At 41.3% G+C, this 27,659-nt stretch overlaps 16 protein-coding genes across 16 annotated transcripts; 8 read left to right on the plus strand and 8 right to left on the minus strand.

Moving 5' to 3' along the window:
• Positions 1 to 649: 649 nt before the first annotated feature.
• Positions 650 to 1,768, minus strand: NEHOM01_1431 (25S rRNA (cytosine2278-C5)-methyltransferase; the record flags this gene model as incomplete). The annotated part of the gene is made up of 1 exon (XM_051490309.1): positions 650 to 1,768. The coding sequence occupies one exon, from the start codon at positions 1,766 to 1,768 to the stop codon at positions 650 to 652; it is 1,119 nt and encodes a 372-aa protein (XP_051346269.1).
• Positions 1,746 to 2,072, minus strand: NEHOM01_1432 (uncharacterized protein; the record flags this gene model as incomplete). The annotated part of the gene is made up of 1 exon (XM_051490310.1): positions 1,746 to 2,072. The coding sequence occupies one exon, from the start codon at positions 2,070 to 2,072 to the stop codon at positions 1,746 to 1,748; it is 327 nt and encodes a 108-aa protein (XP_051346270.1).
• A 7-nt stretch (positions 2,073 to 2,079) lies between these two features.
• Positions 2,080 to 2,430, minus strand: NEHOM01_1433 (uncharacterized protein; the record flags this gene model as incomplete). Its single annotated transcript, XM_051490311.1, has 1 exon — positions 2,080 to 2,430. One exon carries the CDS (start codon positions 2,428 to 2,430, stop codon positions 2,080 to 2,082), a length of 351 nt encoding a protein of 116 aa, XP_051346271.1.
• A 350-nt stretch (positions 2,431 to 2,780) lies between these two features.
• On the minus strand, positions 2,781 to 3,782 carry NEHOM01_1434 (uncharacterized protein; the record flags this gene model as incomplete). Its single annotated transcript, XM_051490312.1, has 1 exon — positions 2,781 to 3,782. One exon carries the CDS (start codon positions 3,780 to 3,782, stop codon positions 2,781 to 2,783), a length of 1,002 nt encoding a protein of 333 aa, XP_051346272.1.
• Positions 3,783 to 3,836: 54 nt separating this feature from the next.
• Positions 3,837 to 4,235, plus strand: NEHOM01_1435 (uncharacterized protein; the record flags this gene model as incomplete). The annotated part of the gene is made up of 1 exon (XM_051490313.1): positions 3,837 to 4,235. The coding sequence occupies one exon, from the start codon at positions 3,837 to 3,839 to the stop codon at positions 4,233 to 4,235; it is 399 nt and encodes a 132-aa protein (XP_051346273.1).
• A 57-nt stretch (positions 4,236 to 4,292) lies between these two features.
• Positions 4,293 to 5,111, plus strand: NEHOM01_1436 (uncharacterized protein; the record flags this gene model as incomplete). The annotated part of the gene is made up of 1 exon (XM_051490314.1): positions 4,293 to 5,111. The coding sequence occupies one exon, from the start codon at positions 4,293 to 4,295 to the stop codon at positions 5,109 to 5,111; it is 819 nt and encodes a 272-aa protein (XP_051346274.1).
• A 60-nt stretch (positions 5,112 to 5,171) lies between these two features.
• Positions 5,172 to 10,262, plus strand: NEHOM01_1437 (acetyl-CoA carboxylase / biotin carboxylase 1; the record flags this gene model as incomplete). Its single annotated transcript, XM_051490315.1, has 1 exon — positions 5,172 to 10,262. One exon carries the CDS (start codon positions 5,172 to 5,174, stop codon positions 10,260 to 10,262), a length of 5,091 nt encoding a protein of 1,696 aa, XP_051346275.1.
• Positions 10,263 to 11,008: 746 nt separating this feature from the next.
• NEHOM01_1438 (uncharacterized protein) lies at positions 11,009 to 12,880 on the plus strand (the record flags this gene model as incomplete). Its single annotated transcript, XM_051490316.1, has 1 exon — positions 11,009 to 12,880. The coding sequence occupies one exon, from the start codon at positions 11,009 to 11,011 to the stop codon at positions 12,878 to 12,880; it is 1,872 nt and encodes a 623-aa protein (XP_051346276.1).
• Positions 12,881 to 13,660: 780 nt separating this feature from the next.
• Positions 13,661 to 15,262, plus strand: NEHOM01_1439 (kinetochore protein NDC80; the record flags this gene model as incomplete). Its single annotated transcript, XM_051490317.1, has 1 exon — positions 13,661 to 15,262. The coding sequence occupies one exon, from the start codon at positions 13,661 to 13,663 to the stop codon at positions 15,260 to 15,262; it is 1,602 nt and encodes a 533-aa protein (XP_051346277.1).
• A 642-nt stretch (positions 15,263 to 15,904) lies between these two features.
• Positions 15,905 to 16,894, plus strand: NEHOM01_1440 (uncharacterized protein; the record flags this gene model as incomplete). The annotated part of the gene is made up of 1 exon (XM_051490318.1): positions 15,905 to 16,894. One exon carries the CDS (start codon positions 15,905 to 15,907, stop codon positions 16,892 to 16,894), a length of 990 nt encoding a protein of 329 aa, XP_051346278.1.
• Positions 16,895 to 17,510: 616 nt separating this feature from the next.
• NEHOM01_1441 (seryl-tRNA synthetase) lies at positions 17,511 to 18,836 on the plus strand (the record flags this gene model as incomplete). The annotated part of the gene is made up of 1 exon (XM_051490319.1): positions 17,511 to 18,836. One exon carries the CDS (start codon positions 17,511 to 17,513, stop codon positions 18,834 to 18,836), a length of 1,326 nt encoding a protein of 441 aa, XP_051346279.1.
• Positions 18,837 to 18,859: 23 nt separating this feature from the next.
• On the minus strand, positions 18,860 to 20,974 carry NEHOM01_1442 (nuclear export mediator factor NEMF; the record flags this gene model as incomplete). The annotated part of the gene is made up of 1 exon (XM_051490320.1): positions 18,860 to 20,974. One exon carries the CDS (start codon positions 20,972 to 20,974, stop codon positions 18,860 to 18,862), a length of 2,115 nt encoding a protein of 704 aa, XP_051346280.1.
• Positions 20,975 to 21,011: 37 nt separating this feature from the next.
• Positions 21,012 to 22,337, minus strand: NEHOM01_1443 (uncharacterized protein; the record flags this gene model as incomplete). Its single annotated transcript, XM_051490321.1, has 1 exon — positions 21,012 to 22,337. One exon carries the CDS (start codon positions 22,335 to 22,337, stop codon positions 21,012 to 21,014), a length of 1,326 nt encoding a protein of 441 aa, XP_051346281.1.
• Positions 22,338 to 22,387: 50 nt separating this feature from the next.
• NEHOM01_1444 (exosome complex exonuclease RRP6) lies at positions 22,388 to 23,722 on the minus strand (the record flags this gene model as incomplete). The annotated part of the gene is made up of 1 exon (XM_051490322.1): positions 22,388 to 23,722. The coding sequence occupies one exon, from the start codon at positions 23,720 to 23,722 to the stop codon at positions 22,388 to 22,390; it is 1,335 nt and encodes a 444-aa protein (XP_051346282.1).
• Positions 23,723 to 23,742: 20 nt separating this feature from the next.
• On the plus strand, positions 23,743 to 24,897 carry NEHOM01_1445 (obg-like ATPase 1; the record flags this gene model as incomplete). The annotated part of the gene is made up of 1 exon (XM_051490323.1): positions 23,743 to 24,897. The coding sequence occupies one exon, from the start codon at positions 23,743 to 23,745 to the stop codon at positions 24,895 to 24,897; it is 1,155 nt and encodes a 384-aa protein (XP_051346283.1).
• Positions 24,898 to 25,275: 378 nt separating this feature from the next.
• Positions 25,276 to 27,273, minus strand: NEHOM01_1446 (uncharacterized protein; the record flags this gene model as incomplete). The annotated part of the gene is made up of 1 exon (XM_051490324.1): positions 25,276 to 27,273. The coding sequence occupies one exon, from the start codon at positions 27,271 to 27,273 to the stop codon at positions 25,276 to 25,278; it is 1,998 nt and encodes a 665-aa protein (XP_051346284.1).
• Positions 27,274 to 27,659: the final 386 nt, after the last annotated feature.

The raw sequence follows: 27,659 nt of genomic DNA on the forward strand, positions 1-27,659 counted from the left end.
GGCCTGAACACTGTTATCTTTTATTAGACTGTTGTATATTCCTAAAGGACATTCCCGGTTTCTAAAAGGCGGGAAGAAAACTACCTAATAAGGAAATTTCCTATCTATACATAGACCAGCGAATCAATAAATACGTGATCCGAATGTTTAAATAGCGGACTGCAGAAAACAACTTAGACAATATATGATTGCATTGAGACAGAATGACGTCATCTCAAAATGTAAATAAGATCAACAAAATAAAGACCTTAAACCATTCATCACACATCTATACTAACCCAATAAGAATTCTTAACATCAATATATGATTGCCAGCCAGCAGCACCACCAACAATCGACTTGAGTTTGTACCAGCAAGATACTACTCATCCGATAATACTACATATTACAATACATTCCTCAACTAATAAACACTAACTCGACACCAACTCAACATCAACTAAACACTAACTAAATCCCAACTAAACACCAACCCAAAGTCAATACTAATCCAACTAAAACCAAAACCCAACCCAAACATTTCTAAATTCAAGAAGACTCCAATTGTGTTTTAAGTTTATTCCCAATACCAACCTAACACCAACCANAACTCAAACCCAACTAATACTAAACTCAAACCCAACACCAACTAACACCAACCAACACCAACTCATGACTTTCTTACAAAGCAGGCCAAGAAGAATCCTCGTGTTTCTTCATTAGCCGGACAACGCACTACCTTATCACTAAAGTCATAACCAGGTAAACCTCGATGCGGCCAAGCCGGTAGAGCTTTCTCCAACTTAAACTCAGGATTAGCTTGTAAAACCACCTTCACTACCGCTTCATTCTCTTCTTCAAACAAAGAACAAGTCGAATAAACCACTCGTTTAACCACTGGAAACTTAAGAGCTTTACTCAGAATCTTAATCTGAAATCCGGCTAAGTTACTAAGCCGTCTAAGATCTTTCTCCTCCTCAGGATGAAGACCAGAACCAGAACAAGAAGGATCCACTAAAATATGAGTAGCCGCTAAAATACACTTATCTTGATTACGATCAATAGCCAAAAAATCATCATTAATAGATACAATATTCTCAGCACCCGATTTAGCAATCATCTCACGTAAAGTCTGAAATCGTTCTGTATCTTTCTCAATAGCAAAGATCTTCCCCTCTCCACCCATTAACATAGATAAATGAGTGGTTTTATTCCCAGGAGCCGCACAAGCATCAATAACCGTACTCTGAGCTGGTGGATTAAGAACATAAGCCGGTAAACAACTAGATAAGTCCTGAACAAAGAAATAACCTTTCTGATAACTCTTCAGTTTAGACCAGTTCACTCGTTCTAGAACTTGATAAACATCAGGAATTATAGTATCTTTTAAAGCTAGAGATGAAACAGACTCTTTAGTAGCCTTAAGAGTATTGATACGAATGTAAACACTTTCCTTAACTCGTTCTTCAGTCTTCTCAACTAGACCTAAGGCCTTATAGGCATCTTTAACCTTCTGGACCATTTTCCGGTTGAAACGCAAGGCTTCACGTCTGTTCCCATAAAGGATCTCATGACAAAGAACCATTCCCATCCATTTTGATCGGACTTCAGCTTGCAATCCAAAGACAACTCGCTCTAAAACAGTGATTCTACGCAAGATACTAGAGAGAACGGCCATATACTTAGTGGGCATTTCGGTTTTATAACATGCAGTTTTGATTCCAGTCCGTTTTTCAACGATATCTTTGAGCATTTTACCACATCTGTCATAAAACTTTTTCGTCTCCATGAAAAAATTGCTGGTTGTTGTTAGTTGATAAAGTCCTAAGCTTATCTTCTATTTTGATTTTACTTATTTCCTTAAATAGTAATATTTTTGATTTTGATTTATGTCCAGAAATAATAGTTATTTGTGTTCTTTTTAGTTCAAAAAAATCAGCCAGACTCTCAATTACTTCCTTATTAGCTTTATTCTCGATGGCAGCTGCTCGAACGGCAATAATTAAACGGCCATCTTCATAAGTAAGATTGGGTTTCTTTGAGTTGGCTTTTATTTCACAGTTGATAGTAACTCCCTGGGCAAGTTCGTGCATGAAAAATTTAGGATTTAGATGACGTCTTTAAGTGGACGTTCTTGTGAATGGCTAGGCGGCGCTTATCTAAAAACTCGCGTTGGCAAATATCACAGGTTGTGCCGGATTCTGGGGTTGGGAGAGGTTGGGATTGATTAAGAGGGGCAGTTTTAGCTATCCAGCCATTGACCCACATTTTACTGCCACCGATAGTGATGATTGGGACTTTAGAGAGTTTGAACTTGCGAGTTTCAAGTATTTTAAGACGATCAACGGCTTCAGTTTGCATTTGAAGGACGACTGCGCCTTCAGTAAGTTTAGTACGTTTGGTTTCTTCTGTTTCTAATAGGAATTCTTCTTCAGCACCAGAATGCGTCATTGGAGGGTAAAAATTCATTTGTCTAGTATAGTCTGAATTGAGTTTGGATTGAGTTGAGTTGGGTTTAGTTAAGTGGGGTTGTGTTAGGATTTAGTTGAGTTTAGTTGAGTTTGTATAGGATTGGATTGGTGTGAGTGGGGGTAGTAATAAATTGTGTTTGATTGTTGTTTAGATTTGGTTGGATTGGTATTGGGTTAAGATTTGGATTGGTATTGAGATGGTGTTTAGATTTGATTGAGATTTGATTGAGATAGTGGTGAGATGTGGCAGTGAGATATGTGGGGAAATGATGTGGTGCTTGATGTGGTGTTCAATGTGGTGCTCAATGAGATGTTTAATGTAGGGCTTAGTCAATGGGCATTGACTACTTGGTGCAGGCGGCGGCGAAGGGAGTCAATTTCAAATTCAAAGATAAGCATTTCGGTGCCGACGAAGAGGGACTCACCACAGGGTGAGAAGGCCATGCCGGAAATATGGCGGTCGGTTTCTGGGGAGGCAAGGGCAATGCTTTGCTTTTTGGTGAAATCACGAGTATCAACTAAAGTGAAATGAGAGACGTGTTCGGTAAAGGCTAGTAGGTCCATGGAGATTTTAGGACAGAACTTAACGTTGCGGCATGCACCTTTAACTAGTGGGCTTTGCATTGAAGAAATAGTAGAGATCTTTTTGGCTGTATTGCGAATGTCATAGATGCAGACGTACCCGTCCTGAGTGCTGGCAGCTAGATAGGTAGAGGAAGGACTCCAGGAAACTTTGAAAGAAGCATCATTAGTGGCTTTCATGGTTGTTTTTAACTTGTAGCGATCTCGGCCTATCGAAAAAAGATTAACATCATTATTATCTCCAACGGTTGCTAAAAACCGACCGTCAGGACTAACTGCACAACTATTAACAGGTGCTTTGTGCATTAGCACGGCACTTTTACGCATGGCTCCTAAAGAATACTCTTTAATTGTTTCATCATTATTACAAACTAACACTCGTAGATCACCAAAATGATCGAAAATTTCCACGCCATTGTTAATGGAGCCGCCCGTGCAAATCCGCTTTTCAGCTCCAGTGGCAATGTTTTTGATAACTAGCTGGCTTCTTTGTCCACCAATTGCAACCATCCCGTGGCCATAGCAAATTGAAGTTGGATTGAACACTAGGTTCTTGACTAAAGTATGACTCTTCTGGGTTTCTGTGTTAAGAAGATTGATTGTATTGGAATGTGCATAAACAACTTCTCCAAATTTAGTTGTGGTCGTAATCATATCTCGTAGCTGCCAATGATGAATGCTAGTGCGTACTTGGTACTTCTTATACTCTTCTTTAAGTATCCCTTCTATCTCACGAGGGGTATTCTGCATAACAAACAGGATAATGTCTATTTATTTGCCACGTCATATTAAAAACAGAGTAGAATGGATGAACCCGAGAAAACAAAAGAGGATAGTTGCGTTTCAGTCCTGCTAAAGAAGATCTTCCCTCTAGGAGAAGTAAGTAGTGTTTCAAATCAGCTTAGTTTGACTCTTTCTGAGACAACAATTGACGCACTAGTTGAAACAATGACTATCTGCCGGCAAAGTCGGGATAATTATGCCAGCTGGATCTTTGAGTATATGGACCAAGATAAGAAAGGATATTTATCGCCAGCGGATTTTGGCACTCTTAGAGAGAGTTTCGGAGCAATGATGGGCTTTAAAGGTCCTGAACATGCAGCCGCCGAAAAGATCACTAAACCCGAGTTCTTGGCCATATGCAAAACATCCCCAGAATTCAACAAATCATGGACTGCATTAAGGAAATACACTAGACTCTAATCTGTAACAGACCTAAAACACCGCAGGGTATTAATAATGGAATGAAAACGCAGCAACATGTCTATAAGGGTAACCCCGGTTATATTTCTACTTGATGTTGGGGCGGGACTTGGGCTGCTTTCACTGTTTGTTGGGTTTTCAGCCCACCAGCGACTTCAAGAAAAGTCGCACAGATTGGTATCTAAGGCAGATAAGAGCGGTATCTACTTGGCCGTGATCACCACTTCCCTTTTTCTTCTCTGGAGTAGTGGAGCGGTCTTAGGTGCTTACTTTGGAATGTACGAGATTTTTCAAGCTGATTTGCCACCGGCCTATCTAAACCTACTCAAAATTGAAGCCTTGGTTGATATCTTCCAAAAGATGCTTGGATTCTTCATTCTGGCTTTAGCGGGTTTTCAGAATGCTTATGTAGGAGATAAGCATGTTTTGGTGCCTTGGGGGAAGACTTGTGCCTCTTTAGGCTGTATTCAGGCCTTCCTCTTTATTCTTATGCTGGTGAGCTTCAAAGGTGTTTACGGATGGATGCTTTTGTATGTGCTCAGTGCAGTGGTTGATGGAGTCATTGTTTTGTTTGCTGCTCTATCATGTACACTGCTGCTACATGATAAACAAACGGCAGGCATTGCAGGATACCTACCAGCTAAGATCTGCAAGTGGAACATATCAGTTTGCTTGTTGATTGGACTGGCAGCACTTTTAGATGGGATAGCGAAAGCTTGTTTGGTGGCTCTGGAGTTGTATGGCCGAAATAGTGCCTCTCTTTTGATTGATATGTGCGGAATGCTCAGATGTGCGGCTACATCACTTTTTGTATTCACTGCCTATTTTGGACGAATACCAAAATCTAAGGCCTACAGCACTACAGCTAGCAATTAGCCTAATATAGACGGAAAGACCATAATTAACAAATAAATAAATTGCTGTGATTTAAAACCCATGTTAGATAGGAGTCAAAAGATAGAGCAGTTTATTAGCGATCTTGGGGGCGTTTATGATGGACATAGGATATTCGTGGCCAATAATTCGTTGGCCGCCTTGAAGTTCATTCTTTCCATGAATGACTTCTCGTTTAGGAAGTTTGGGCGGGGTTTATTTGAATTCTACGGTTTGGCGCGACCTTCTGATCGGAGTGGGGAGAGTAAGTATCTTGATCTGCTTACGGACTATGCGGAGGTGGAAGAGGAAGATCCTAGAGCGAGTTTTAAAAACCCAGAGGTTATTTGTCAATTGGCGCGGCAGTTTGGTTGTAGATATGTTTGGCCGGGTTGGGGACATGCTTCTGAAGATCCAGAACTACCAAGGGCATGTACTAAGTATGGGTTGTTGTTCTTAGGACCATCAGCGGCTGCTATGGCGGCTGTAGGTGGGAAGATTTCAGCCAATGAACTAGCCGATGCATCGGGAGTGGAAAGCATTCCCTGGATGGAGGTGGTGAATCTTAGTGAGGCCGTTGGGTTTTGCCAGGAGATAAAGTATCCAGTGATGGCCAAAACACCTGAAGGAGGGGGCGGGAAAGGAATTAGACTAGTGGAAAAGGAAGATGATTTAGCGATGGCTATTGAAATTGTTAAAAAAGAGACCTGTTCGGAACGCGTCTTTCTGACTAAATACTTGGCTGATATTAAGCATATTGAGTTGCAGGTGGTAGCGGATAGTAGTGGAGATGTTGAAGTACTTTCCAGTCGGGACTGTACAGTGCAGCGCCGGAACCAAAAGCTGATTGAAGAGGGACCGGCTGATATTTCCGAAGAAGTCTTAAAGGAGATAAGAGAAAAATCAAAAATATTGATCCGTAAATCAGAATATCAGGGTGTATGTACCATGGAGTTTGTTTATGACCGACAAGATAAGAAAATGTACTTTCTTGAGGCTAATCCGCGACTACAAGTGGAACATACTGTAACTGAGCTGATTGGAGGAGCTAATTTGTGTGCAGTACAATGGATGATCGGCTGTGGGGCCAAACTCGCGCTGATAAAGCAGAAAGGACTACTGGGGAACTTTACTGAACAAAGGCATGTAGTAGCCGCTCGAGTAGTGGCGGAGTGTGCCCAGAACAAGTTTGCACCGAGTACGGGCTCTGTTTCTGTTTCGGCCGTCTTTCCTTCGGGCACAGTTGGGTACTTTGCCGTGGACAAGGGTGAAATTGGGCCGTATAACGACTCACAGTTTGGCCACGTGTTCGGGATAGGTGTTACTCGTGAGGAGGCGATTGATTCATTGAAAATGGTGCTTTCATCCATTCGAATTTCTGGCGAGGCCAAGAACCTGAACCATTTCTTGCTTGATCTGATTTCTAGTGAGGTTTTTAGAGATAATCAGCACAATACCAAGTATGCAGAAGAGTTTCGGAAAAGCTGGGTACAAACACATAGTTTGGATCCCTTTTATCTCCTGGCTTTTGTAGCTATCTATGCCCACCAAACCAGCCAGAGCCAAGCTTCAGTTGTGTTTAAAACGTGTGGAGTAGAGGTAACTGCTGCAGTCTCAATGATTGATAAGACTAAATCTACTATCACCTATGCCATTCGCATCAATCAGAGTGTTTCTGTTCTGGAGATCATAAGTATCGCCAAAACAAAGTACCGCATCAAAACCAACCAAGGTGAGGCAAAAACCATCTACTTCTCGGAAACACAAGCAGCCTCTGAACTGATCTGTGAAGGCAAGAGCCATATATTCTTAATGGGCCAGAGTGGAAACAGTGTCCAGTCCACTTTATTCGGCCGAGTTGTCCGCTTTCTCAAATCAGGACCAATTAAGAAGAACGAAGAGTTCGTGGAAATTGAGAGTATGAAGAACATCATTCGTTGTGGAGCCCCCAGAGAGGGAACTTTAGTGGAGAAGGTGCAACCAGGCGATTTAGTTAAGGTTGGCCAGACTATTGCCGAAATACATGGTGAGACACGTGAAGAAGATACTTTAGTCTACAAGGAAGCTATCGAGTATGCTAATGTTCAGAAAGACTTCACCATGAACCTGTTTAGCCAATATTCTATTCCTAGTGAGTTACTTCTCTACACCGCTGATAGTTTAGCTGCTGTTCTTCAGCAGTACTCGCACACACCTGCCCATGCCATTACTGCCGATCTGGACAACTACTTGATTAAAGCACTTAAGCGCCTGATTGAATCCAAAACCGAGATAAAACTCAACTACCAAGCCGTTGTGCAAGCCAGGTACATAGTTAGCACACAATCAAGGGCCAGTTCAGCCACTCTACTCTCAATGCTCCAACAAGTTGCCGTCTTAATTGAAGCCCAAGAAAGACGAACACTGCTTAGCCAAACCAAAAACCTACTAGCCCAAAAAGGAAACAGTTATCTTCTCAGCAAGGAAGCATTACAACTACCTACTGAGATTATTATAGCTCTTTCTTTACTAGCCGAGTATCAGCAATCAGCTTTAATTCTCTGGATCAAGAAGGTCTTCCAACAAGAGGGTTCACCCGAAGACAAGGGAGGAGTTTCTTTCTACTGGAGATCCACACAAGCTCTAGTCACTACCAGCTACACTGAAACTCCGCCCAATCAAGCTCTCTTCCTAATTCAACCATATCCATCCGCCGTCGATACTCAGTACTTCAAAAACACCATCCTAATCCAAGTCCATGAAGACCTTTCCATCAGCTACCAAACCCATAAAGACGGCCAGCACTTAGTCCTTTATGACGAACTAGACCCCGCTCAAATCGAAAGAGTAGTTCTACCCAGCACGCCCAAGCTCTCACTCTTCGGTGTCTTTTGGGCCCGCAAAGTCTTCCTTTACACTTCCGAGCACTATGTGCGGGTTCATGGCATGCTTACTCCCGAGGACTTCATGGCCGGAGCTGAGACTTTCGCAACCTTATTGCAAGAAATAAGAGTTGCCTACAAACTCTCAGGTTCCAATGCTCTTCTTGATGTTTCTATTTTGATATCAGCTCCTCTTGCCCTGACTAAGACCGCTCTTGCCGATTATCTCAAAACCAAAATCATTCCCCAAACCTACCCCATTGATGACTTTTTCCTCAATAGTATTACAATCAGCGGCAGTATCTTATCTGAAGACGAAAACCAACTATTAACCCCGCCCACTATCACTACTTCAACCAGCACAACATCACCATCCGAACAGCCCACTAACGAGTTGTGTGTCTTCTTAAGACTATCCACCAACCGAGGCTTCAAAGAGTGCGTTCTCTTTATCAACTACCAGCAAGTTTTCTATCTTATCGACACACTTGAAATCAAGAACGCCCAAGTACTAACCCAATCTACCCACCAAGACAATCCTCTTAATTCCGATGGCACCCTATCTAATCTTATGATTCGCCGCAAACAAGCCCTCTCCCTAGACACTTCCTATATCTACGACCTCGTCTCCTTATTAGACATACTCTTACGCGAAATGCATCCAAATGCGCGCATTGAAGAGATCAAGGCCCAGGAATCCTGTGCCATGAAAGCTTGGCTGGCCACTAGACGAGGGGCGGATCTTCCTCTTTTCATTCTAGTTGCAAACGACATCACCGATAATTATGGCGCCTTTTCCATTAACGAAGATGTCTTCTTTACACAGTGTGCTACTCGAGCCCAAGCCCTTTCAATTCCCTTTATCTACATCTCCAGCAATTCCGGCGCCAAAATTGAAGTCATGGAAAGTCTCAAGCCAATCATGAAATACAACCCGGCCACCGATACACTTTATTTAGAAGAAGCCGACTACACTAATCTTGTTCAGAAAGACGAGATTGAAGTACTTCCTAAACAAGTCGACCAAACAACGATTTACGAAATAGTTGGAGTCCTGGGCAAGTATGGAATGGGCGTAGAAAACCTCTCCTACTCCGCCGAAATCGCCAAAACAATGTCCCGTATCCACAAACTCATTCCCACCATTACTTATGCCACCGGACGTGCCGTCGGTATTGGTGCCTATCTCGCCAGGCTTGGCGGCCGAGTCATTCAAAAGCAATCGGCCCCCATCATTTTAACCGGATTCCAAGCCCTTAATAAGCTGCTCCAGAAGACTCTTTACACCAACAATCTTCAAATCGGCGGCCCGGATATTCTTACCAAAAACGGCACAGTCCATCGGGTTGTAAAGACCGAAACCGAAGGTATTCACGAAATTCTCCAATGGCTAGAGTTCATTCTTACTCGCCATTTCCCAACTGCTCTTATACCAAACGCAGCCGTCAATTCTAGACCTCTCAATACTACCACTACCACTACTTCTATTTCACCCACTAGCACCTCACCCACCAACACCTCACTCAATACTAATCCAAATCTAACCCGGGAATCTTTCACTCCCGAAGAAATCATTGCCCTTCTTTCCGACCAAGACTCCTTTATCGAGTACTTATCCGAATGGGCCCCGAACGTCCAAACCGGTCGAGCTCGAATGAATGGCCATTCTTATGGCGTTGTCTTCCCTCGGTCAAGCACAGTGACCACCGAAATTCCTTCCAACTCCCGCCAGCAAATCATCTGGACCCAAAACGTACTTCTACCGGAAACATCCAAGAAGATCGCCCAGGCCATCAAAGAGTTCTCGGTTGAAGGTCTTCCTATTCTCATGCTCGTGCACTGGCGTGGATTTACAGCCGGCCATCTTGACATGTTTGAAGGCGCTCTTCAGCACGGCGCCGCAATAGTCACCAGCATGGAAGAAGCACAAGTTCCCATCTTTGTATATCTCGGCCCCAATGCCGAACTACGTGGCGGCTCCTGGGTTGTTTTTGATAAGCGTATCAGCGAGAAGGTCTTCTTTGCCGCGCACAGCACCGGTACCGGCAGTGTCATGCACCCCGACGGCCTAGCTACAGTCAAGTTCAAACAACCAGAAATAGAAGCTACTCTAACTCGATCCCAAGCCCCGATCACCAATGCGACCAAAATGAGACTCGGGCATAAGTTCTGTGCCCTACATGACACAGCCACCCGCATGCTCAAAATGAAGGTCATCGATAAAATAGTCCCTATTACCTCGCTCAAACAAGAAATCCTCACATACTTCACCAACGCAACTTCCACCCACTAAGCAACCAACACATGTATCCATATATAAATAGCATATACTTTAGACTCTTTTGTTTAATCGTCATATAGTACGCATCTTAACACCCATTCATTATGTTCCATTTTATTACTTTATCAACCCAATACTAATCCGTCCATTTTCTTCCCATTCAGATACTTATTCCATCTCCAAGATCAAAATCAAATTCACTCCCCATTCCCCATTCCCCATTCAACTTAGTACACGACTTAGTATTAGGTTAGTATCAAGTTGGTTTAAGTTAGTATTAAGTTGGTTTAAGTCAGTACACAACTTAGTACTCAATTTAGTGCTGAATACCAACTCAACTCAACTCAACGTAAACTAAACCAAACTCAACTTAGTACTCAATTTAGTATTGGGTTAGTATTGGGTTAGTTTGGGTTAGTACTTAATATCAACGTAAACTAAACTAAACCTAACTCAATATCAATCCAATCATAACACCAACTCAATCTAAACACAACACAACACAACTCAATCCAATCCAATTCAAATTCAATTTATTGGGGTAAATTCAACTCATAGTCAAAGAAGATTGTTCCTAACTTAATGGGAAACTCAAACTCTCTTTCATCACTCTTACTAACCCGAAGTTGCTTTAACAAATCATCTTGAACTTGCCCCCATTTAGACTCCTCTTTTCTTTCTAAAGTAAAGCTTGTCGTGCTATCGCAGTCCCGAATCTGACGAGGAGTGTACATAAGCATTTTTTGTTTTGGCTCTAAATGGTCATGCAACACATTATGAACTGGATGCGCGGCAAAGAACCCGCTGGCAATCTCTATCTTAACAAAATCTTGAAATTAGAAGGTGCTGCAATTGAGGTTGATAAGAACCGAATTGTTTTTACAACGGCCAAAGAGAAGGAAGATATCGGTCTAGATGAACTCGAGTATATCGATTTTACCAAAACAACAACTAAAGAACCAGCTTTGAGTTTAACAACCAAAGATAACAAATGGACTTTTGTTTTCCGATTGGGTCTACCAGGAACTATCTTACGGTTTTATGGACAAATAATCAAGTACATTCCTATCGTTAATAAGTGGGAAGTTCTTTATGCTTGTGATCCAGTTGATTTTCGTAAGTACAATTATAGTACTGATTCTTATGAAGTAATTGATAGTCAGGCAGGAGCTATACTGGTTAAAAGTAAAATAGGTGTGTTTATTCGGATAGGTAATCAGTATAATATATATCGTAAGGGTGATTTGATTCAAGGTAATTCTGATTTCTATATTGACCAGGGCACGAAGAGTTTCTCTTGGGTTGTAGCTCGTGAAGATAGGGAGGGAGATATTTTCCGAATTATCTTTGGATCTTTACCTTCGTTATTTGCTTTCTTCTCGGCTTATCTGGCCGTCGGTAAGGAAAAGGAGTCTAAGGAGGAGAAAGAGTACTTTGAGAAGATGGAGATAGAGAACTACAACGAAATGGACTTGGGATCGGAAGAGGAGGAAGAGTTAAGTAGTGAGAGTCAGTCGAGTATTGAAGAGGTTTCTAGTGATGAGGGGCGGTATAGTAAGATCAGGAGTAAAGCCGTACGTAAGACAGAAGAGAGTGTAGCTGGTAATGTCTTTGGAGGGAAGAACCGAGAGAAGAATAAGGCTTTAGCCGTAAGTCGGGATGGTGCTTTGATTTCCAAAGGATCTTCAATTGGACTGTTTAGGAGTACAGGTAATGATTTGGAATTTGCCGGATCGATTTCTAACTTAGCTGCTAAGGGTAAGAAGATTGTTCCACAAAAAATGTTGATTGCTGATAATAGTTCAGTAATTGTCTCCAATCATAATGATACGCAAAACCTCTACAAGATTGATTTGAATACGGAAAAGGTGGCTGAAACTTGGGATACTGGTGTGAAAACTCGTGACTTCTTTGCGGCAGCCAAGACAGCAGATGGATTTACTCAGAACAACGAGTTCCTAGGTGTATCCAGCAATGCGATTTTCCGTCTTGATCCTCGAGCGGCCAAAGTTATGGAAGGCAAGACCTATAAAACAGATACGAAATTCTCATCGGGTGATGCGAGTTCAAGAGGTGAATTTGCCTTGGGATCCGATACGGGTGATATTCGTCTTTATGATAGTATTGAAAAACGGGCTAAAACACTTCTGCCAGGACTGGGAGATCCTATTCTAGGCGTCTTTATTTCACCGAGTGGCAAGTACGTGGTGTGCACCTGCAAGACATACCTCATGCTAGTTACAGCTGAAGCTAATGGCGTAAGTGGATTCAAAAAGAGTCTGGGCAAGGAGAAACCCGTGCCTAAGAAGCTAATTATTCGACCGGAACATTTGCATTTATTCGGAGGCGAAGCTAACTTCACTAATGCTAGTATTAGTACGGATGCTGAGGAGAAGTTCGTAATTGTCAGTACGCGAGAATGGGTTATTGTTTGGGACATGCAAAAGGTGCTTAAGGGCAGTGTTTTCTCCTACCAGATTCGCCAGAATGAGCACAACATTGTTTCTAACAGTTTTGTACCCGGGGACAGTGATAAGATCATAGTGGCCATGGATGATGACATCCAAATGGTCGCCCGACACACTCTCAAACGACCCGAGAAATTGCACAAATCAACACGCAAGCACTAACAACATTCTAATGCAATACCAATCTAATCAAGTACTAATTCAACTTAACTCAATTCAATTCAAATCCACCCTAACCCACCACCAATCTAACCCAATAATAACTCAATAAACCGCATTAGTTATTTTCTAATTTTGGCCATACCTATTTCATCCTAAATTTACCATATATGGAAATTTATTTACTTATTTGGTGATTAAACCTAATTAGTTTCAATTTAGCTGAATTAGGAAATGACCTATAAATAAACAAGTACTTGCCATGGAATGTCTTTTGAAATGAACTGTTTTACTATTCTTCTTATAGCCTTCCTTCTCTGCGGTTACATTACTGCCCATTATTCCTCCCAAACCACTCTCAGATACTCACCACCCCAATACCAAATTAACTCCAATGCCAACTTCTTCCCAACTCCTAAAACCCCACCCTACCCCACCTTCCTAAAACGCCGTAACTCATTCTCATCCAAACCCTTCTCCAAGCCCAATCCACTCCAATCTCATCCTAACTCCATCTCATCCTAACTCCATCTCATCCCATCTTATTCTAACTCCACCCCATCTCATCCTAACCCAACTCAACTCAATTCAATCAAAACCATCATTTAAACTGTCAAATAACAACAAATACTAACCCACAACACCCTATACCAACCTAACTCATCATAACTCAACCCATCTCCACCCTACCACACCCCAATCCAATCTCAACTCAACTCAATTCAACCCAATTCAACCCAATCTCAATAAACAGACTTATAGACCACTAAGATTTTTAATTAAATGCGGAGAGCAACAATGGCTGGAGCACCATCTAAATACTCCCTTTCTATGGATACGGGTCGTTCTACCCTCTCTGAAGACCCCCGTAAGAAACAGCGAAATGTCCGCGACAAAGCCCACCAAAATCAATGTATTGCCACTATTATGGAGTTTCTAAGCAAAAGAGACTATGATAGACCGATCTCCAATGCTACTCTAGCTAATCCTTCCCTTAAAGACTTCCAAGCAATCTTTAGATTTATTCATTCATTTATTGATACGACTTTTGAGTGCACCCGTAAGTTTGAAGAAGAAGTGATTATCTTTCTTAAAGGAATCAAGTACCCTTACGCCTCAGAAATCAACCGTAGTCAACTCATTGCCATTACTCCACATACTTGGCCCGTTCTTCTTTCTATGCTGGCCTGGCTAACTACTCTCATTGAAACAGTCGAAGCAACTACCATGCAAACAGAACCGGCCCTAGAAGAAGAGACTAAGCACCTATTCTTCAACTACCTTTACAATGAGTACTCAGCTTACATGGAAGGTCGAGATGATGATGAAACTGGAGAAAAGAGTATAGAAGCTTCCCTAGCTGAAATCAACAAAGAAAAGATCAAAAAGATCAAAGAGTATCAAAACTATATCGATCAAATCAAAAGAGAAGTCCAACAACTATCTGAAAGTGAAAAAGAAGCCGAAGATCTTGAAGAGAAAAGAAAACAAACTCGTACTGATATGGATAAACTAGCCGGTCTTAAGCACCATAATGAAATCAGGCACCAGAAGTACAGCGAGTCCTTAGCCGAAGCCCAAAACATTCTCAATCGGACTTTAGACGAACTAGCTGATATGTACCAGACTAAGGCCCGTTTAGAAGAAGAGATTAAGCTGCAACCTATTAAACCTGAAGATATTGCTGAAATGACTGAAGAAAGAGATTCCTTAATTAAAGCAATGGAGGAGGCTAAGAAGGCTAAAACTATTTTGATTCGTGAGATAGAGCATTTAAACCAGTCAATTCGTAGTTCAGTCGAGGAGGCTGAGAAACTTATTTTTGATCTATCTAATATTCCATCTTCCTTAGAGATTCATTTACGGATTCACAAAACCAAAGTACAAACTGATCTCTTGGAGTATGACGAGTATGCGATTGAAGGTAATATTGAGGAAGAGCATCTTAAAGTGCGGGAGTACTTGCAGAGCTTTACTAAGGCAGTAGCTGAGGTGGAAAGTCAGTTGGCCACTGAGAAGGAGCGAGCGCAAGTTCTGCAGGAACGAGATAAGGCCTGGCAGGAAGAGATAAGCCAGAAGAAAGAGCGGGTTAAAGTACATGCTCAGGTTTATATTGAGAAGAAAGAAGCTTCTGAGGAAGAGTACCGTAGAGCGGTAGGTCGAGTAGATAAGGCCGAAACAGAACTACTTAAGATTATGGCTGATGGAGATAACGGTCTTTTTCAAAGCGAGCAAAATCTGGAGCGGCTTAAGATCAAAAAGGGCCGGGCGCTCAGTAAGATAGCAGCTGAAGAAGCCGAGTTGCAAAGAATTACAGCTTTAATCTCAGCCAACATTTACAGTCTTAAAGAAAGAGTTAAAGAAGCATATGCCTCGCTCTCTTAATATCACAAATAAATGTATTGCATTAATTCGTTAGGTTAGTACTACTATCTTGTTTTGTTTCAAGTTATCTTATCTTATCTTGTTTTGTTTCAAGTTATCTTATCTCAACTTATTACAACTTAACTGTGGTATTCAACAGACGATATTCTTTGCTTGTATTGTATTGAGTTAGTAGTGGATTGGATTGGGTTAGAGATTGGTAGAGTACAACTCCAAACTATAAACATAGAATGTATTTGGGTTTAAGAAGATACCAACCCAATTAGGTATTGTACACGTCATACCCAGTTGATACTTTATTCAATAGATCCTATGAGTGTCTAATATGATTATGTCTTGGTAGAAGTTAGTATTGGGTTGGGTTGGTTTAGTATGGGTTGAAAACGGCAAGTAGCCACTTAGTAACTCAACACTAACTCAACACAACACAACCCAACCCAACCTAATACTAACTCAACTCAACACAACCCAACCCAACCTAATACTAACTCAACTCAACACTAACTCAACACAATACTATCACAACTAAACTGAGAATCGAGTAAAATATAACATTGGCTAGATCGAAGAATTGTGACGTTCCATACTCAATACTAATAAGACCAGAATAAGATTTATATGTAAACCTGGCTTGCTTTCAAAATGCAGAGTTATGGCGTTCTAAATCAATGCTACAACAATATCACTGTTAGTAAAGAAATTTCGATTACATTAGGTGTACTCTATACGATCATTGGTGTTTATATGGTGGCACAGCTTTTGTTGTTCGCGCTTCAGAAACATATACAGCATATATCAACTATAAGTATTGACATGCGTTTCTATTCTTTATCAGCCTTTCTGAACAATGGGTTTGTTGCGAAGCTAGTCTATGGACTCCTGATGACTCAAGGATTGCTCGAAAGGAATCTTATGCAGACCATTGTCTGTACTCTGACGGAATTTGTTATTATGGGCATTCGACTGTGGATGACTCTGAGATTAGATGCCGGGTCGGGTATTCGCTATATTGTTTTGGGGTTTAATTCGCTGGCACTTGTAGTTGACTCTCTAATTATGTTGTACATAATTACTAAGCAGCGAAAGGAGTTTAGTTGGTTTCATTATAAAGCCTTTGGTGCAAACATTCGTCGTAATCAGATGTTCTCTATGCGAAAGCTCATTGATCTAACTTTCAAAACAGGATTTCAGTTGTTTATTTCCATTTGGATTGTTTCCTTTCTGATTATGGATTTAGGATCCTCCTTAATCATTGAAACAATCCTCTATATGGTTGTTTTGATAATCTATCAAATTGATAATTACGAATTGGTTCCTATTCGAATTATAAACGCTTTGCTCAATATATCCATGTCTATCTATCTAATAACCCAGATTATCTTCTTTGATAACATTGTTCGGGTATCTCTCAGAGGCTCAGAGAATCCAGATATGTATCCTTATCTGATAATAACTATAATATTGCGGATCCTAGTACATTTTGTTTATAGTGGCTTGCTTATCTTTGATCTGTTCTCATTCAACCAAGGCATTCTCTACTATCAGGCCAAAAGAGAAAAGAAACGCAAGCAAATCGACACTACCGCCACTGATATCAAAAAAAAGCCCAACCCAATCGAAACCACCATTTAATCACATTCCTTATTTATAGTATAATCACATCTTACTATCTAGATACCACACCCCAAGTAAATTCAGAGTCAATAAAATGATATGTGTCTTAATGACCTAATTAACTACTAAGCTGTTGGCCTCTCTATATCCTAACTTATTTATAGCCTAACTTATCTTCATAAGAACGCCTCCTCAATCCAACAGAAGAACAGATAGCAAACCAATATAAACTCTCGCCATACCAATTCAGTCGGTTCGGAATACCACGCTATCATCAAATACAACTTAATACCATCTAACTCAATTCAACCCAACCCAACTCAAACCACTATCTAACTCAATACTCAACTCAACCCATTATCTAACACAATGCCAACTCAACCCACTATCTAACTCAACTCAATACCAACTTAACTCAACCCAAACTCAACTCAACTCAACTCAACACAATCCCAACTCAACTCAACTCAATACTCAACTCAATGCCAACTCAACTCAATACTCAACCCAACCCAACCCAACTTAACTTAACTCAACTAAACCCAACACAACTTAACACAACCCAAACCCAAACCCAAACTCAATACTAGCCCAGAGATATACATTTAGACATTGGGACTCTTTTATTTTTCAGATGATTGACTTAGCATTACTTCGAACTAAAGAAGGTCTAGCCAAAGTAGCTGATAGTGAGAAAAAGAGGGGTAATTCATTAGATCGCGTGAATAAAGTTGCTGATATGATTGAGGAACGGATTAAAGGCAGATACGAAATGGAACAGTTAAACAAAGAATTCAACCAAACAACCAAAGAAGCATCAGTCTTTTTCAAATCTAAAGAACAGAGTGCCCGTAAAGACGAACTTGTAGCTAAAATCAACGAAATCAGAACTAAACGATCCGATTGTGTTGCCCGTCTAGCTAGTATGGAGAAAGAAACCGATGATATTGCCCGTGAGATAGGTAATTTACTTGAGCCTTCAGTAGCCGTTGGTATGGATGAAGAGTACAATCCAGTTATTTTTACTCGCGAGTATATCAAGAAAGATTTCCTACCCACTCAACTCTTATCTTTTGATAAGATTTTGGAAAAACTTGGGGCAGTTGATACGGAAAGGGGAACTAAAATATCTGGTCATCGTGGCTACTTCCTTAAGAATGCCGGTGTCCTTCTAGCCCAAGCCCTAGTCCGCTACGGAATGGACTTCTTACGTCGACAACAATACGACCTTATTCAAACACCTTACATTATGTCACGAGAAGCCATGAGTAAAACAGCTCAACTCAGTGATTTTGACGATCAGCTCTACAAGGTAGAAGGTGCTGCAACTGAGTCTTACTTAATCGCTACTTCGGAACAGCCTATTTCCGCCTTACATTCTGATGAATGGTTCCGAGGTTGTGACTTGCCCATTAGGTATGCCGGGTACTCGACTTGTTTCCGCAAAGAGGCTGGAGCGCATGGTAAGGATAATCGAGGAATCTTTAGAGTGCATCAGTTTGAAAAGATCGAGCAGTTCATTCTGGCCGCTCCTGAACGTAGTATGGAAGAGTTCCAGGGCATGGTTGAGAGGTCTAAGGAGTTTTATGATAGTTTAGGGTTTGGGTACCGCGTAGTTAGTATTGTTTCTGGGGCTTTGAATAATGCCGCGGCTATTAAGTACGATTTAGAGGCCTACTTCCCTGAATCGGGTAGATATCGTGAACTCGTTTCTTGTTCTAACTGCACCGACTACCAAAGTCGTGATCTTAACATTCGTTACAATATGTTTGACCAGAACACGGCGACTAAAGAGTTCGTGCACTTACTTAATGGTACACTTTGTGCGGTTCAACGTACACTCTGCTGTTTAGTTGAGAACTACCAGACGGAAGAGGGTGTAGTTGTGCCTAAGGTTCTAGTGCCTTACGTTGGAGAAGAGTTCCTGCCGTATGTGGGGACTAAAGACGCAAAAGTATAAACTTATCTCCTTAATGGCTTTTATTATTTTGATTTTGTTTTTGATTTGGCTTTAGCCTTCTTCTTATCTTTCTTTTTGAAAACTGAAGCTTCACCACGTCGGGCAATTTCAGCCTGGGCTAGTTTGCAGTTGCTAATAATGGCCAACTCCATTTCCCGGCCGGTAATGTTGCGCACATACTTAAGCTTATCTTGGGCATCTTCTTCGGCTAGAGCTAGAATATCTTTGATAATCATTCCTTTCTTTTGATTACCAGGCAATAAACGGTATTTAGGTCCTTCAATACTCTTATACGGCCCTGCTAGAGGCAAAACATATTCAGGTTCAACCGTAGGCAAAGAAGTAAATCCAAAGACACGGCGATCACTTTCCTCTTCTCCACCGACATTCTCACTACTCGCACTCATTGGTACTTTATAGATAAGTCCTAGACCGTACTCTAATTTGTAAGGATGATAAAACTCACGTTTACCTGCAATCATAAAACTACCCTGAGATAAGTACTCACCTGCCGGCGCCGTCTTACTAACCTGGCTACCCCGCACGGAATAAACAGGTACGACTACACCTTTCTCCCAGGCTCGGGATAGAATCATGGCCATATAAGAGGCCGTTTCCTTCGTTTCCTCTGTAGCTGACTCACCAACTATGACACTGGACCCGCCTTGAATATCAGCATGGAAATAATAATCACTATCTTTGAGATGTTTTTTGATAAGAATTTCGTTTTGTTTTGCATCTCGTCCGGCAATGATAAGATCATTGTTTTTAGTGATAAACCAATGGAACTTTTCAAACCAAAGCACTGGCCGATTGATCTTTTCAATTTTCACTGCCTTCTCTTTTCTTTGTTCCATAGCATCACTCTTCTGATTGCTTTCTTCCAGAGCAGCTCGGGCTTTAATGGCCTTATCCTCTATCTTCTTAGCTTGTTGGAAGAGTTGGCTGATTTGGTCGTAGAAGGAAGTAGTATAACTCAGGGTGACTGAAGTACTATCAGCCGTAAGAGTGACTGTTTTGTTAGCAAAACTAACGGCTTTAATGTACTTAGCAATCGGGTTAGTAGCTTCTGATTCTTGTTTAAAGCGTAAAAACTCACTTTCAGCAATCCCACTATCAACAGCTGCTAAGATAATTTGAATGGCTTTAGTAAACTCAGCTTGGTAAGTGGTGAGGAATTGGGCTTTAGTACGTAAGTTCTCAGATTCTTGTAGTTTTTGCTTAAGACTCTTTTCTTGTGATTCTCTTATCTTTCTTATCTTCTTCTCGGCAACGGTTTCCTGAACGACCGGAACGGCAAAGGCGGCATCCATGGCCTTGCCAAAGGAATCAAACTCCACAGTACGCCGTTTACTATCTTTATTGGTTTCTCGCCACGGCGTAAAAAGCACCGGCCGGTCTTGTTCGTACACCACCGCTCCATAACTCCCTACCGCCACTAACTCACTGAATATCTCGCCAAAGAATGTATGGAAGCACTGGCCAAACTCATCCGGCTGTTTTTCTCTTAGTTCGGTCAAACTCTCCAAAGTAAGGTCTTGAGTCAAATTGAACTGCTTACTGAAACACTGCTGCATCCGACCCAGTACATCATCTACAATCCGGCCTGATAAAGAGAGAAAACTAGCTATCTTCTTTTTCAAAGTATCACCAGTTAAATAATCGTATCTTTCCAAATTAAGTTCTAATTGGGGAACATTCAAAGGATAGACACTCTCTTTGTGCATATCTAGATGTTCAACCGGTCGTAATAAATTCATGATTTTTAAATTCTTATCGGTTAGAATGATATTACCGTTAGCATACATCTCAATAAAAAGAACAAGTAAACCCTCAGCTGAACCTAACTGTAAAGCTGCCACTCGATCAAATCCTAATTGGTAAACCTTTTCGACACGGCAGTTATTAAGAACTTTGCGAAGATAGATAGCAATCGGAGTCAGATTGATTTTAGGATGAGTAGTATATGTCAAATGAAACTTACTAGGTGGATCAATCAGTAAGTTCTCTTTGTTACTGAATTTAATCAGAATTGACTTTTTACTGATACTGTAAACACTTTTGATATGGGCTCCAATGAGTTTCTGTGCCTCATTTACACCGGCTCTAATGTCTAACCAAGATAGTCTTCCCTTCATTGCTAAAAAATTGGACTGGATAATTATCTATTTATGATTACAATTGCAAACTAGCTAGATGTTCATCACGCCAGTAGCGACTGAGACTAATATTCTGGCTATGGGCCAAGAGAACGGAAGTATGAATGATTTCAGTGGTTAAGTAGCCGAGAGATGCGGTGGTATAGGTCGACCATCCCAGGAGAAATAAGAGTTTACCATGCAGAGGTTCATTGGCGGTAACATGGAAGGTATAACGCATAATAACTACGGGACAAAGAACCATGACTAAAAAGCCAATAGCTGGATACTGGACAGTCCGATCACTATTCCCATTTTGTAGACCGCGCATGAAAGGCCGTTCACTATTATTAGTTATCTGAATGAGTTTATGTACGGCAGCTCGTGGGGGGATTTCAAAGATAAGGGAAGCCACCACAATCGTTTTTAAACGGTAGATATAGTAGAAGTAGAAAGAAGTAAAGTACTTCTTAAAAAAGGCTTCAATCGACATTCGTGTTTCTTGTTTCCAAATCGGGTAACCACAACCCATCTTAACAATATCAACCCATGTAAAGAGTAAACCAAGTAGGGCCAGATAAACAATAATGTCTAGATTAGCAAAGCATTTGGAAAAGGCTATTTTCCGAGCCGATCCCGTATTATAAGCCGTTGGCGAAGTGATTTTCAGCAGACAGTGCACAGCAATATTAGCTGCCCAAAGGAAATGCATGATCTGTATAGTCCAGGCGGCATGAAAGACTTGAAAAAGACCTTCCCAACCCGGATGCGGCCCAATATGCTTAATACTGCTCATAATTATCACTACGGTCATCAACCCAACAAAGACCAGTCGTTTCAAAAGCGAAAGAGTCGGCATACCCGGCTCAAACTGGCCATCCCTACTATTAGACATATTAGAACTCACATAGATATAAATATTCAAAGGAGCACGATAAACCTGGTCAATAAACATAACCAAAAAGGTCTCTCTAAACCCAACGGCCTGTAATAAGACCAAAAGCATCAAAGCCAGTAAGTGAAATTCCGAATCCTGACCCCACATAGCTAGCACAAAGATCAAAACCAAATTCAAAGTCAAAGTAATAATCATAGTGCGTTTAACTAATAAAACACGATACATCTCATCTCTAGATAGCATAGTTGAAGGTCCCAGGGCAAAGATAGAGACTAATAGATATGTAAACACAAAGATAAAATACATCTTCGGATCATTCGTCATACTAAATGGCAAAGAAGTCGACCAGCCGGCATGAAAAGCATCAAGAAAGACTGTGGCGGCTAGTAAGTAATAAATAACCCATGGGACAAACATAAAAGTAGTTGTACTTGACTTAGAAGCACTCGAAGTACGCTTATCCATAGACTATCAAGCAAAATTTAATAAATAGGCCAAATTAGGCAGCTAAGCTGTTAATTGGTGGTATTCTTGAGCATGGCCATACTAAATGATTGGTGGCGGTCATCCGGATGAAGGACGCGAAGAAAGTTGTTAAGGTTAGCTTTAAATAAAGGACTTATTTTTGGTAAGATAGTGAAGACTTCTTGGGGAGTAGTAGGTAAGTGTTTGAGTAAGAGACACATTTGGCGATTGGTTAGCACAAAGTCGGGACTTTCGTCTTCTTGTTTCGCAATGAATTCCCGCAGAGTAAAGATGGCTGTTAGAGCTGGACTAATTGGAATTGAGTACTTTTGGGCGAAGTAAGTTACTGAGGGAGTTGGTGGGACGTACTCTTGGCTGGTTTGGCAAAGATGGCTGAAACTCTCCAGACCGAGTTGACTGGCCAATTGGGTAAAGATGGGTAGAATAGTTTGGACATCCTGGACTAGTTGGCTAACCATTTCTTGAGTGGCCGGTCGGTATCTCCAGTCCAGTAAGTGGAACTGTTTGGGCAAGTGTTCGCCTAAGTACGTCTGGCCCATTTGGGTTAGGGATAGACCCGGGACGACCGCTTCAGAGAAGACTTGTAAATCCACGGCTCCGCGTAGTATTGGGTATCCTTCTTTTTCCAGCCAGTAACGCTTAGGAGGCAGACGGTAAACGACTTTACCAACACTGGGCGTACTTAGAAAAGTAAGTGTTCCTACTTGATCGCGTAAAGTAATCATATCTACTAAATAAATCTGCTGGGGTGTAGCTATCTGTAAATAACAAATAAACCCTTTATAACTACGGAAAGTATGTTTTTTGATATCAATAGCTACTAAAGGACATTGCATTAAGAGTTGGTTAGTGGCTTGTAACTGCTCGGGTTTACGAATGATACTAACTGCAGCATGGGTTAAACTAGGTGCTTGCGTAGCTGCCGTATATAATTGGTAGGCCTCGGCTGGAGTTAAGGGCATATGCTGGGTAAGAACGGGATCGGGTCCTAAAACAGCCGTTAAAGTGTACTTGTTTTCACGATCTTTGAAATCAATCTGGGGGCGAGGAATGTTCTTGGCTAGAATGAACTTCTTATCCTGATGGGTAAATAGAACTGTTTTTGGTTGACCGCCTAGAGAAACTTTATGTTTATCATCATGTGCACAAGTTTTATGAACTGTATCTAAGATCTTTTCAATTTCTTGGATAAGTAAGCTATCAGAAATACTAATCGTTTCTTCTATTTGTTTAATGGTTGTTAGAATATCACAAACTTTCGTATCAAAATCAGAAGGTGGCAAAATCAATTCCTCTTGCTTAATCACTGCCGCATATCTCTCTAAAGTCTTCAAAAGCTTCAAGCCAGGCTGGTTTAAAGACATCCCCTAAAAAATTTGGCTGCATGAGTACTATTCCACGTAAGAAATCAGATGAAATCGCGCGATCTAAAGCTAAATTTGGTCGAACTAGTACGCATAACTTAACTATGGGAATTGTTGGGCTGCCTAATGTTGGCAAGTCCTCTTTATTCAATATAATGACTGAGCAACAAGTGCCTGCTCAGAACTATGCCTTTTGCACTATCGATCCATCGGAAGCTAAAGTGGCTATTAAAGACCCTAGAATGGACCAATTAATGGCTATCTATAAATCAAAGAAAAGAGTGCCTGCTTATCTTACTGTCTTTGATATTGCTGGTTTGGTAAAAGGAGCTTCAGAAGGCTTGGGTTTGGGCAATCGGTTTTTAGAGAATATTCGGCAGGTGGATGGAATTTACCATGTTGTGCGCTGCTTTGAAGATGACTCGATTGTGCACGTAGATGATTCAGTCGATCCAGTTCGTGATTGTACGGTGATTGGCCATGAGTTACGGCTGAAGGACTTAGCTGATTGTCAGTCGCATTTAGAGAGTGCCAAGAAGCAATTGAAAGCTAAAAGCAATGATAAGCAGGTAAAACTACTGGTAAGTTCTTTGGAGAAGTTAATGAGTGGTTTAGAGGCGGGTCAAGATGCTCGTGCAATTGACTTTACGAGTGAAGAGATTAGAGCTTTAAAACCTTTGAATTTGATAACGGCTAAGAATGTTGTTTATTTGGCTAATATTAGTAGTGAAATGTTCTTGCGTAAGAAAGTACCCTCTTTAGCTGGTAAATTGGCGAGGCATTTAGCAGTGGCCGATCCGGGTGCACCTTTAGTACTAGTGAGTGCGGGTTTAGCGGATGCAGAAGAGACTAATGGGTACTTGACGAAAACAATTGCGGCTGGGTATGCGTCCTTAGAGTTAAGTAACTTCTTTACTTGTGGGCCGGAAGAGGTGCATAGTTGGACAATTCGGGAGGGGACTTTGGCCCCGGATGCTGGTGCGGTGATTCATTCGGACTTTAAGCAGGGCTTTGTAGCCGTTGATGTGATCTCTTATGCTGATATTATTGAGCATGGGTGTGAGCAGAAGGTTAAGAGCTTAGGATTGTGCAAGATGAAAGGCAAAGACTATGCCGTGGCTAATGGTGATATTTTGCATTTCAAGGCGGGTAGGATCAATCCGGCTAAGAAATAAACAAGAACTTAGTTAGTTTAAATTGAGTTGTGTTAAGTTGGTGTTGTGTTGGTATTGAGTTGAGATGAGATGGGTTGTGTTGGTATTGGGTTGTGTTGTGTTGTGTTGAGTTAAGTTGGGGTGAGGTGAGGTGCTGTTAAGGAATTGGAGATGAGGATGAGATTAATGAGGGAGTTGTTTCTTGGTAAGGTCAGTCATAAACTATCGTAACTTATTCAAAACGCACTCTATTTATGCGTAAGGAAATGATTGTTGACATTCCTTATCTGTAGATATTGGCAAGTAAGTAATTGGCTATAATACGTCATTTTGATAATCAATAGGTCTTTGTAAGAAGATAAACTTATCGGCTATGACTTTCATGTGAGACTGTATGGCCTATGGCCAAATACCAGGCGGCTCGAAAGGTATGAATGTACGCATTGGGATGGGGTTAGAAGGGATAGGCTGGGGGGCGGACTGGAGAGTGTCGGGAGCGAAGATATTGATTGGGGTAATGTCCTGGCAAATACATAAAGGAAGGGGTGGATAGGTGGCTCTGTTTAGGTCGCAGTTTTTGTTGATGGAGAATAGGTATTGCAGCGTAGCTAGATCAATTCTTTCGACCATGACTTGTGAGTTGATTTCTTGGGATTGTATGGCCGATACGTTGATGGATTCGCCAGAGGTGTCTTCTTTAATATAGAGTTTATAGATGGCGATGGTGCTTGGATCGAGCTTGCCGTAGTGTTTGAGTTTAGTGTGATTGGGTAGGTTTAAGAGATGGTTGCTTAGACACATGGGGCAAACATAGCATCCACAAGGAAGGACGACAAATTGACTGAGGTGGGAAAGAAGGAGTTCTGAGCCATTGCGATTTTCCCACGCACAGATACTGCAAGCACTTGTGGCATAGTTAGTGATGGCAGCTTCGTTATAGTGGTAGTAGTGTTTGGCTTGGCGCAGGCGAGTTAGAGCATGGATTAGCGCTAAACTAGGGAAACGTTCGAAGAACTGATGGTAGAGTGCCGAGTTCTGGGAAGAAAGTAATAGTCGCTGGATGAGACCATTGGAGAAGACAAATGCGGATGGGTGGAGGGGTAATGTGGGTTTGGTTGGTGCTGGGTCGCTGGGTGCGATTGCTGGGTTGGAGTTGGGCGTGGGTGTGGGTGTGGGTTCGGGAATAAAGATATGCTTGATCTCGAAATGATTGAGAAAGTCGCGTTGAAGTGGGCTCGCTTGGTTGTGCTTTGCTATGGTGGGCCGGCGGCCGGTTTCGTCAATATTGAAAAGGCTGAGTGTACGGACTACGGTGTCGTTAGGAAAACCATGTACAAAAATAGGTGTGTTGGTTAGTTGCTTGTGCATGCTTCGATAAATGTTAGGCTTGTAGTGTTCTATTTTATCGGCATTAGGGAAAGTAATATATACCCAAGTGATCAGCTCGCCTAAAAGCTTTGGAGATAGAAGATGGTTGAAGTTGTGGTGGTATTGTAGTAATATAATGCTTTTAAAAGTTGTGATGGCCGCAGGTTGTGTGTTGGCTTGGACTATGTCTTGACTTAATAAATGGTGGGTGTCTCCATCGATCTCTATTTTTAAGGTCCGTATTTCGGTTAGATCGATGCGGTTTATACTATCAAAAGCTAGGCGGTCGTTGCATTCAAATATAAAGTCAAGTATAGCTTGCAAGAACTTGTGGGCTAGAAAGACCTGAATGGACATTTTGGCTTCGAATATATTGTAGTTGGCGGTGCTGGTTGACTTAGTGACGATATCTATTTGACTGGCAACTTTGGGCACCGAGAGAAAACTATCAAGTGATTGAAGTGCTAGTTTAAACCGCCTGGTTCGATGGGTTAGGAGAAGATCAAGAGTACTGTCACTGAATAGATGAGTCTTGTCTATATCTATAATTGCTTCCTTGTCAAAGCAATAAGTAGCTAGAACAAAGCGGATGAGGTTTTCCGATGATTTGATAAAAGCAATCCGGAATACGAGACTGCTTAATGGATTGGTGTCGGGGGTGTTATAGCTGAGGTTCTCTCCGATGAATAAATTGTTGATGGTTAGCTGCGTTATCTTCTCAGTTCGAAGTAATATAGCTAAAGAGAGAAGAATAATTGAGTCGGGGAGCTTGTCAGATGTTGTGCTGCACAAAGTAATCTTTGTTAGTCTCTTTAGGAATAGTCCTTGCTTCGTGGGATTGTCAAACAGATATAGAATCTCATGGGTTTTGCCTAGCTCGGGCTTATCTAGCTCTATAGTCAGGTTAGGACTCTTTACTGAAAGACCAAAATGCCGCAATAGTTGCTGGGTTGCTTGTTGTTGCGAAGTTTGGACAATGCATGTAACGACAGTACTGATAATAAAGAGGGTTAGAAGTAGTTTGTGCATTGTCTTAGAACAAAAGTTTATGAGTTTGATAGTGGCATATGTTGTGAAATGACTAATCTACAAGCTTTTGATAAGCTTTTGATCGTTGTACAGTTAATACAAGCCTTAACCCAATAAATAAACTCTCTTTATTATGCAATTGTACCACCAAAACCAACCCAATAATTGCTTGTCCAATTACCTGCCAAATTACAGGTGAAAATACAAACTATTTGCCATGAATCAGAGAGAGTAATTGCTGGAAGAAACACAACAAGAACTTGAATATCAAGATGCCGGTCCTGCTACTAATCCTTAACTGCTGTCTAGAAGTCCATAACTAGTTCTGGAATCTTGATACTAAATTAAGAGGTTAATTTGAGCTATTATGAGCCGAATTATTTCAA

This window comes from Nematocida homosporus (assembly GCF_024244095.1).
Source record: "Nematocida homosporus strain JUm1504 chromosome Unknown 4480, whole genome shotgun sequence".
NCBI classification, from domain to species: Eukaryota; Fungi; Microsporidia; genus Nematocida; species Nematocida homosporus.